At 33.8% G+C, this 10,389-nt stretch overlaps 2 protein-coding genes across 3 annotated transcripts; both read left to right on the top strand.

The window, feature by feature from the left end:
- Positions 2,517 to 3,686, top strand: LOC109222799 (root meristem growth factor 1). Of its 2 annotated transcripts, none has more exons than XM_019387113.1 (3): positions 2,517 to 2,674; positions 2,788 to 2,855; positions 3,130 to 3,686. In XM_019387113.1, the coding sequence occupies exons 1-3, from the start codon at positions 2,590 to 2,592 to the stop codon at positions 3,400 to 3,402; spliced, it is 426 nt and encodes a 141-aa protein (XP_019242658.1). In that variant the 5' UTR covers positions 2,517 to 2,589; the 3' UTR covers positions 3,403 to 3,686. The 2 variants fall into 2 exon arrangements, with proteins under 2 accessions (XP_019242658.1, XP_019242663.1); XM_019387118.1 differs by having other exon boundaries at positions 2,518 to 2,674; positions 2,788 to 2,846.
- LOC109244569 (2-hydroxyisoflavanone dehydratase-like) lies at positions 8,312 to 9,660 on the top strand. The gene has a single exon (XM_019411681.1). It carries the CDS (start codon positions 8,440 to 8,442, stop codon positions 9,394 to 9,396), a length of 957 nt encoding a protein of 318 aa, XP_019267226.1. The 5' UTR covers positions 8,312 to 8,439; the 3' UTR covers positions 9,397 to 9,660.

Below are 10,389 nucleotides of genomic sequence, written 5' to 3'. Positions count from 1 at the left end.
TGATAAACTTGTTTCTCAAATATCTCCAGGTGTCCCCTCTGTCGCCTCGTTAAAACCTCCCCGAGAAAACCCAATCCGTTGGCGGCAGGGTGATATGGCGTGGAAAGTATTCTCTTGATGCGCCATTTCTCGAAGAATTCGGTCGTTTTCTGACCATCATTGGNCACCTGGTGTGATGCTAGGGGTTTCATTCAGGATGCCATCGTCCCTGGCCTCGTTGAGAGGGCCTAGGAGATTGGTAGTGACTCCCAATATGGCTTTCGATCTTGTGTTATTTTCCGCAATTTTCTGTTTTTGAGTGGTGTAGAGAGTAGTAGTTGGTTGATCTCTAGGTGGATACTATGGTTTTGATTCTCGACTTCCCCACAGACGATGCCAAATTGTTTGGCTCAAAAGTTAACGATGTACTTTGTAAGCGATAAAACAATCAAAAAATAGAGAAGGGGTAAATCGTAATCAAATATAATAAGCCTAGAGATGCAAAGATGATAATATTGTTGTAGATCTAATATTGCAAAGTGACAATGTATGTTAATAAGGTATTTTCGTCAGAAGTAGTGATATAGAGAGAGAGAGAGAGAAAATGAGAGAGTTGTATTAAATCAGATGCCCCCTTTTACAAGGTGGAGGTCTCCTTTATATAATAGGAGACCTTCCTCGAAAGAATCAAAAAGTTACAGAGATAGGTAACGTCTCCCTAGTATAGACACTGAGTCCTAAACGACGTCGCTTTGGTCCTCACGGCCGAGTCGTACCCGCTACGTTGGTCGGTGTACACTCATTGGACGTACCCACCGGCGTAGAGATACTGAGGGTCAAATTTGACCCTATACAAACTCAGTTTTAAATCCTTATATCCGTGGAACTGTTAGTATTATTGATTTTTGCCAATCACTTTTTGCTCTCTCTTTCTCTTTTATGTTGTTGAATATTTTCTTTGGTTTTTGTTCTAAGTGTTAGAATGTAATATTCAATCATTATACAAAAATATATGAAGAAAAAAATATTATTTTAGTACAAAAAATGTATTATATATAGTTCAAAATATATAGAGTTCCCTTTAAGAAGGGCTTGATCCTAGGATCTTGTTTTCCTAGGTATAGCTATAAATAGTAGACTCAACATCCATTGTAACACACGAAATTCTTGGCAAAATTTATGCTATATTCTATTCTCAAGCTAAATAAAATAACTTTACTTGCTGTTTCATATTGTTCTTATTACTTTTACTCTCGGAGGCATTGCTTCCGGAACCAGACTTGTCATTTTCTTTGATTTTAATCGCTAATTTATTTATCATTTTCGGATCAAATTAGTTTACCTGTCTATAAATCACGTAACAAATTAGTTGTACCATTTTACTGGCAAAGAAACACAATGATACCATGTCCATGGTTTTTAGGCCAACTTTTACACATCGATTTCCTCTTTAATTAATTTTGTCTCAGTTTCTTACTCTTGTAAATTGCCAACGGAAATTCCCAAAAGAGAAACAAAACTGCTTTTCAAAATGAGGAGAAACACATGGCAAAAAGTGAGGTCGAGGCGATCCAGACATTGGGAAAAAAAACAGAAACCTTCTCGTTGAGTGCATGGCGGCAGACAAGCACGAAACACTTATACCTTCCTCTCCACGTTATAGTACACAATATTTCTCATCCCCTAAGAGTTTGAGCCCCACTTGTAACGGTTCTAATTAAACCAGTCATTCACTTCAAATTTCTATACTTTTAGTAGAATGATAAATTCCTGTCCCCGTTAATGGCAGATCTCGAGTTTAATTTGAGCTGTTGGAATGAATTCCATTTCATAGCGAGCAGTTTACTTGCATAGTAAGCTTTTTCGATGTAAATTTTGGATTAATCGAATTAATATTTTTCGAATACAAAACTATATGATCATCTCATTTAAAAGTTAAGTTGTTAGAAAAAGAAAATTTTATTTTTTACTTAATTTATGCCCCTTCACGTATGAGCTTGACTCTTCTGATAAGTCAACTACGTGAAAATTCTTTAATAATAGGTGGTTATAAGATCCGAAACCAAGATCTATATCTACTCTGACGCCATATAGAAGTTTGCGACCATATACCTCATTTAAAAACTTAAGCTGTTAGAGAAATCACACTTTTTATTTACTTAAATTATAGTCCCCAACATCGAATACCAGATATCAAAGAAGAAAAAATAAAGAGATACGTTGATCGGTGCCACTGTATTGTTTGATGAATTTGAAAGAGAATTTCTCAACAATCTCGAGATCCTAGAACTGGTAACTTGACTGACACATGGATCCTCACCAAATTTTAACGAAAAATCTTTATCATTGGAATGCATGCAAATTAACTTGGTCCCCTTTGTAAATGTACGTACTTAATTTGTTAACGTGAATTTGAAGTTTAAAATTTGGAACCCTAGTCTTCTGCATTGACTTGGGATTTGCGAAACGTGGAAGTTTTTGGTATTTACAACATATGTTTGACTTCTATACTCTCCCTATAAAGATGACTTTATATTCTTGCATTCATTCTTTGTATTAAGATACTTGAAAAAACAGACATACCCCAAAATAAAGAAGAAAGCTAAGACAATGCTACCTATTGCTAGGATTTTATGCTTACTAGTACTCCTAATCTTAATTGCTCATATTCTCCCAAGCACGAGTTCTTACAAAGGTATAAATGTCTTTCTTTCATTATTTCATTTTGGATGCACTACTCTTGAGAACTAAAATGTGTTACTACTAGAAATCTTTACTTCAAGGATTTAATAGCCTATATTTTTGCAGGAGATTTGAGTATAGGTGGTGGTGCAAACAAAAGAAGCAATTCAGCACCAAATAGAGAGGTTTTGTTTGTAATGAAATATCCATTTCGTTTAATTTGCTTCCTTTCCGATTTCATATAAAGTTTTGACGTATACACGGATAGTAAAAAGTTTTTGTATAATGTATGTTAGTCCTATTTCTTATGGACAAACATTTGTAATTATCTTTTAGGTAATCTAGCAATGTAACTTTTTCTTACATTATCCGTCAATATATACAGGTTAATTATAAATATTGATGTATATATTTTCAGCTTACAAAATTTATTATTTTATAATTTGTTATTTATTTTGGATTTCATAGGCAAATACTGGTGGAGAACATGAAGCAGCTGTGATAAGAGGAAATAAAATGAAAGGATCCCAAAAGGCATATACAGGAAAAGTCATGAAAGAAGATATTAATATTGCAGCAACCAAGCAAGAGAGGGTGGGTTTAAATGTAAATTTAAAAGGTGAACAAATTATGAGCAGACGTCCACTCTCGCAATCTGGAGGGAAGAAAGAAAGGGCTGAATTTGTTGCATTTACAGCAGATTATAAATCACCAAGGCATCACCCTCCAAGGCACAACTGAGAACCAATTAAAGATCGATCCATCCTACTTTTGCAGCTTTTTTATGTTAAGTCTTTTCTTTAATATCTTTCAGTTTATATAATTAGTGCATTTTATGTATTTTTATTTGTGGCATGCAACAACTACGAATGCTTTGATGGAATGTCGAGCAATATAATGAAGGTTTATATGTACTCAGGATTTTCAGTCCTATGTTCATTCAGATGTCATGTTTTGTAATTCGGAGAACTGATTGATGGATTGAATCTTATGTCATATAATAATGTAATTATGATTTTGCATGTTATATGTCTCCCTATTCTACTTGTAAGTGCGTTCCGGTCTAAAACTTGAATTTAAAGCTATATTTCATGTCCGAGTAAATTGATATTTATTTTGTGTTACTGTAAAGGACCCATTGTATATACAAATTATTAAGTTTTTAAGATATAAATATTCGTCAGGGAAAGCATTCATGAAAAATAAAATTCTCAATAGGCGTTGGTGGGTTTCACCATAAAATTTTACAGGGCTGTTCATATTCTTCCATCCTGTTAACTGATGACATGTGTACTTGGAGGCGGAGTGAATTTGAAGTTTATAAGTTCTGAACATATTTTCGAATCTATAGCTCGTTTTAGTTATTGAATTCACAATTAAAATACTTATAAATAAAAAAGTGCAGATTGATGCACAAAATATTCCGCATTCTTGCAGGATCTAGGGAAGAGCAGCACCCAAAAGTCGGGTATGACGTAGACAGCCTACCTCGAACGCAAAAATCCGTGTAAGGGATTAGTGGCTGCTTTCACGGCTCGAAACCATGACCTATAAGTTACGCACGGACAACTTTACTGTTGCTCCAGGACTCTTTTTCCATTAAAAAACTTATATATATATATATATATATATATATATATTATTATATATATATATTATTTTATATATATAAAAATAAATGGTCGCAAAAGTCACAATACAAGAATAGGAGGCATTCAACGAATGAACCCAAACCCAAAAAAAATCTTTCCACTGCAATCTAGAAAATCGGCTAATAACAAACTTAAATATAATCCTAAAAGCCGAGGAAGATTTTTAGAAATTAAAATCTAGGATTCAATGGCTAAATGAAGGAGACGCAAATACCAAATATTTTCACCTTACAACTATGTTGTCGCTATTGTGTTAAAACATAAAATTAGAAAGTCTGTTAGAAGATAAACTGGAAAAACAGTAAACTAAAAAAAAAAAAAAGAACGGAGCAAAATCACACTTACGAATTTGAGAGAGAGAGACTGCGAAGTAGAATGCAGTATTCAGAAGGAAGGAAGTTCTATAATTTTTCAGTATCGAAAAAAGAAGCCATGCCTCAGAATTTATAGGAAATTATCGAAAGAGGTGTGATGACTGTTCAGGAAAAAGTGTCTGTTCAGGAGGAAAAACAACGTTCGGCAAAGGCAGCGTGAATTTGAATTCCAGTTAATTCCGTTAATGAATTGACTGGCATTTAATTAATTATTAAATAATTAATTAAATAAATTTTGTCCAAAAAATAATCTTATCGATCATTTGACAAATCCAAATCCAAAGCCGAGCCGAGCGAGCGACGACGACGGGGCGAGGGTTCATTCTCTTCAACTCCTTTTAAGAGCTCTAAGAAGTGATCCTATATATATACACACAAATGTAGTTGTCCCTCACCAATGAGGGACAAAGTTCATGACAAAAGCTCACTTGATTCAAATTTTTCATTTCCCTCTATTTTATTTCCCACCGTTTCTCAATTCACACTCTTAGACTTCAAAGCCCAATGCTTAAAGTCTTTAAAACCCAATTTTTTAAAGTCCAACAAACTATTCATAGACGCAGATGCAACTGTATCCTTGGGCTACTTGATAGGGTAGGTAATTGGACGTTTGATCCTAATATCATTCACACCACAATTATCGACCACTTTCAATTTTATACACAACACAATTCACCTCAACTCCAAAATCTTATACTAATTATTACTATAACATACTATCCAATGACATACACCCAGAATTTTTGGAAGAAAAAAGGATGTAGGACATCTGGCCCAGGTTCCTTAAAGGGTTGGAATGAAGAGATTGCTTTATAGATTTCGTTAAGTTCCAGTATAATATATCGGTGCTCCAATCTCCAGTATATTATACCGTAACTTTCCGCGTGTTGGAGTTCCAGCATAATATGCTGGAAGTTCATACACAGGTGCACCGATCTCCAGTATATTATGCTGGAACTTTCCGTGTTGAATAGTGGCTATTTTTCAATGACTTTGCAAACGCTGGCTATTTTTGAATGACCAGTCCGAAAACTGGCTAGCCGTGCTATTTTGTCAATCTGTTCTCCAACTACTTGGTTGATGGGCCTCCTCCTGTTTTGGGCTTCTGACTTGGACTCCTCATCTTCTTTTTATGGACCTTTCCCGTGGGCTGCCTACTTGGGCCAATTATGAGTATGTAAATTTTGTGGGTAATTGGTGAACTGCATATGATAAAGGGTCAATTAATCATTTTTAAGTGTTTTGAAACGAATAGGCAGAATCTAGTTTCAACCTTACCAACTTGGCTTCAACCCCAAATTAATTTGGATAAATTATGCGAATTATATTATATTTATCCTCTTCAAGCTCAATATTCAATATTAAGTGGAAACGTAACAGTTTAAATAACGAATAATGAGGTGATTACAACATCTAAAACTACATATGCTTTGATGGAATATCGAGCAATGAATATGTACTCAGGATATTCAATATCCTATGTCATTCAGATGTATTCATGTTTACGCAAGAATTTTTGTAAGCGGTGTCACCATTTTAAACGTGAACAATTAAAAAATTACTGTAATAATATCATATTTAAAAAAAACAATCAAGAAAGAAATAACACAACTTACAATGCAGCATCCTTCAATTTATAAAATGTATTGTGCTAGTCAAGCAGTACAAAAGTATTAAAACACAGAATGAGGCTACAGAGGTTCTAACTCAAGTCCCTGCTTGGAAATCTTGAGGCTTTGACCAAATAAGCTAGACACCTCTTTGTGACAAGTGGTGTGACTTATTAAATATTATTATGTATAAATAATTAGTAAAGATTTCCGACGAAGCGGTGTCATGTGACACCGCTTGGGCTAAGCTAAATCCGCCCTGATGTTTAATAATTCAAAAACCTGATTGATGGACTGAATCTTATGTCGTAGAATAATGTAATTATGATTTTTGCATACGATCATGTCAGCCTATTCTGTTGTAAGTGCGTTCTGGTCCAAAACTATCGTGAATACGGCTATGTTCCACGCCCGAGTAAATTAATATTTATTTTGTATTGTTGCCATTCTATATATACATATTAATTTTTTAAGAATTATAAAGTTACTCGGAGTGTTTCATAATGGCTAGCTGTTCATACTCTTCCAACATGCCTACCGTGAAACCCCCGGGGGGGGGGGGGCTGAATTTTTTCCGCTTGTTCATCCCCCAAAATACGTCAGCAAAACAAAAAAGAGTCAAATTTGCTATTGTATATTGGAAATTAAGCAATTTTACTGTAAAAACAGCACGGGCTGGCCAGTTTTTCGGATTATTCATTTAAAAAAAAGTCAACGTTTGCAATGTTATTGAAAAATAATCATTAATTTGCTGTAACTCGGAAAGTTCCAGCATAATATACTGGAGATTAGAGTACATGTGCATGAACTTCCAGCATATTATGCTAGACCGGTATATTATACTGGAGTTCTGAAATTCCAATATATTATACTGGAATTTTAGTATATTAGGCTGGAATATTTTCCGGATTTTGAACAATATTTTCGTTCAGATTTATCTTTATATGAAAAGTGACTAAATTTTGATTACTTTTCAAACTGTGGCTACTTTTCAATGACCACTTGTAAATTTAGCTATTTATAAATAAGTTATTTATAAATAGACTGATAGTTTCTCCTCTTAAAAGGTTGGAGTCTTTACGTTCACACGAAAATTAGACCTTCTAGAAAATAAAAGTAGGCCGAGAAGACAAAGCACAAAAGGTAAAACACGCAAGCAAGAAAAAATGGGACCGCGCTATATTTGGAAACTGGGCATTTAAAACGAGGGGAAGAGAATGGGGCTCTATGGTAGGTAATCTACACCGACTAGAGTCGGCAAATGTGGGGGGCGAATTAAAGTTGAGCCTTAATTTTTTTTTTTTTTTTTTTTTTTTTTTTTTTTTGCTTTTTGAAAAAAGATTGTGAAATTCAATATGTTCAGTAAATTATTTCAACTTAAGTTCATTTATGTTACATAATTCCTAATCTCGTAATTTAAATTTTAATATATTTGAATTTGAGTTGCATTTTCTATTAATATTATTTTGACCCAATAGCTTGATAGGTTATTTCCAATTCAACCTGCTAGATCAATCCAACAAACGGGTCATAATTCAAATTTAGATTTAAGAGGGTTGGACAAATATAAAATAACTAAAAGGTGTCGATTTTGTCACCACTACCCTTGGTCCTTTACTTATCGAACAACATTTAGTAACTAAATCAAAAGAATTTGTCTAAACTAACTTTTATAAGTCTTTATCTACATGTCTTACTTATTCAAGCTACACTAATAGTAAATATATCTCCTAGGTCTGCGAGTTGGCTGAGTTGATTGGGTGAATGATTTTTCATATGGGAGACCTGGGATCGATTTTCCTCACCAGTGTCGCACCGGACTTGCCTAGTGCGGTTTACATCTCCTGTGTGATTTCCGTAAGAATTTTCCGAAAAATAGTAAATATAAATTTGCAAAAAGAAAAATAAATGACTTTTCTATTTTTTAATTAGTCAAACATTTCAAACCATATATTTAATGTTAGAAAAGGATACCGGGTTTCCTCCCTATAAATAGATGGCTTCTTCCCTATTTCCAATTGAAAGTAAAAGATATCTTGGTGTCATTTTCCTGTGAATTCTTTTCTTGTGGATATCCATTTCTTTCTACTATTTTCTACGGCCACATATACACTTAACAAATCTTCTACTCACTCTGTTGCCATGGCTAGTGATGATCAAGATAATGAAATTGTCACTGATCTCTATCCCCATATCCGAGTCTACAAAAACGGCCACGTTGAACGTTTCTACCATTTACACAACTTATTTTACGTTCCACCTTCAGATCAAGATCCAAACACTGGTGTTTCCTCTAAAGACATCACTATCTCTTCTCATGTTTCTGCTAGGCTATATTTACCTAAAAACACAACTTCTTCTGACCAAGAAAAACTCCCAATTATAGTATTTTACCATGGTGGTGGACTCATTCTTAATTCAGCATTCTTTAATATTTTTCACCGTTTCCTTAATCTCTTGGTTTCTGAATCCAATTCAATTGCTGTTTCTGTTGAATACAGATTAGCACCAGAACATGATGTGACAACAGTTTATGAAGATTCTTGGACTGCTCTTCAATGGGTAGCTAGTGGAAAAGATTCGTGGTTAACAAATTATGGTGATTTTAATAAAATATTTATAGTTGGGGAAAGTGGTGGAGCTAATATTGTTTTTAACATGGTTATGAGAGCTGGTAGAGAAAAATTAAATGGTGATGTTAAAATTTGTGGTTCAATTCTTGCTTGTCCTTATTTCTTGATCCCACATGAAAATGTTGATGTGAAGGATTTGATGGCTTATAAGTTATGGACAAATGTTATTTGTCCAAAAATTGAACCTCTTGATTGTCCTATGATTAATCCTCTTTGTAAAACGGCTCCTAGTTTGTCTGGACTAGGTTGTTCCAAATTGTTTGTATGTCTTGGTGAGAAAGATGAATTGGCTCCTGGTGAAATAGCGATGATATTTGTTGAAGGTGTGAAGAAAAGTGGATGGAATGGAGAGTTTGTGTTTTTTATGGTTGAAGGGGAAGGTCATTCTTTTTTTATATTCGATCCTGAAACTAAGAAAGCTAGAGATCTCATTAAGCGATTTGCTAATTTCATCCAAGGCAAGTGATTAGATTTTTGTTGTTCTAGCTAGTGAATAATTGGTCTTGAACCCACGATTTATCGAAAATAGTATCTCTATCTTTACAAGATAGTTAGGGATAAGATTTGCGTACACATTACCTTTATCAGACCCTATTTGTAAGATTATAATACGTTTTATTGTTGTACTTAGTGAATAATTGATTGTTAGGTTGTTTTTCAACTTACTACTAATACTAATGTCTTTGTATCGTTTTAATCTTATTCTAATTGAAGTTTTTAGTTTGCTTAATGTTTGGTTCAAAACTCTTTTCTTACCTTTCTTGCTTGAGGGGTTTCCTTTAAGATATAGATGAATCAGATCGAAACGAGCAAGAGAATTCTCATTCATAAATATTGTAATTTGAGAAAGTAAGTTAACTTTTTTTTTCTTTTTTCCAATCAGGTTTACAAAACAACCTATTTTAGAAGGAATAAGCGTGTGGAAGAGGTTAATCACCTAATTTAAAAAGAAAAACGCTACAATGAACGTGTATAAACAGAATAGGGTCACTTTTTCCCATACAATTTTTTTAGCTAGCGTTTGGCCATATATCCCAAATTTATTTTGAAAAATCTGATTTGGGTGAAGTTTGGTTTGAAGATGAAAATGTGTTTGGACATACGTTTTCAAAACATATTTTCCAACTTTATTTTGAAAAAATATGTATATAATTCCCAAGTTTTAGTATTTTGGCCCAAAATCAGCTCAATAGCTGATTTTGGGATTTGGGATTTGGCCAAAATATGGGCAAAATTTATGTCCAAATATGAGTTTTGAAAATAAATTCCAAATTTATTTTGGCAAAACTCATGGCCAAACGGTGCCTTAATCCTACGGTCTAGATTCTTATGGGAAAGATTCTTTAATTTCTTCATGTTTCACAAAAAAGATAACCAAATCTCCTATAGAACTCTATTTTTGTTGAAATAGACGTACGAGAGGTAGCTACTAAACACTCTTTTTAACTTTTAACTTCAA

This window comes from Nicotiana attenuata, chromosome 2, assembly GCF_001879085.1.
Source record: "Nicotiana attenuata strain UT chromosome 2, NIATTr2, whole genome shotgun sequence".
NCBI classification, from domain to species: Eukaryota; Viridiplantae; Streptophyta; class Magnoliopsida; order Solanales; family Solanaceae; genus Nicotiana; species Nicotiana attenuata.
The sequence above is the reverse complement of the archived record's forward strand: the minus strand, read 5'-3'. Positions and strand labels throughout refer to the sequence as shown.

Coding starts and splice junctions, on each gene's coding strand:
- LOC109222799 (XM_019387113.1), top strand. CDS start 2,590: ATGCTACCTATTGCTAGGATTTTATGCTTACTAGTACTCCTAATCTTA. Junction 2,675..2,787: donor AAGCACGAGTTCTTACAAAG/GTATAAATGTCT, acceptor ATATTTTTGCAG/GAGATTTGAGTATAGGTGGT. Junction 2,856..3,129: donor CAAATAGAGAGGTTTTGTTT/GTAATGAAATAT, acceptor TGGATTTCATAG/GCAAATACTGGTGGAGAACA.
- LOC109244569 (XM_019411681.1), top strand. CDS start 8,440: ATGGCTAGTGATGATCAAGATAATGAAATTGTCACTGATCTCTATCCC.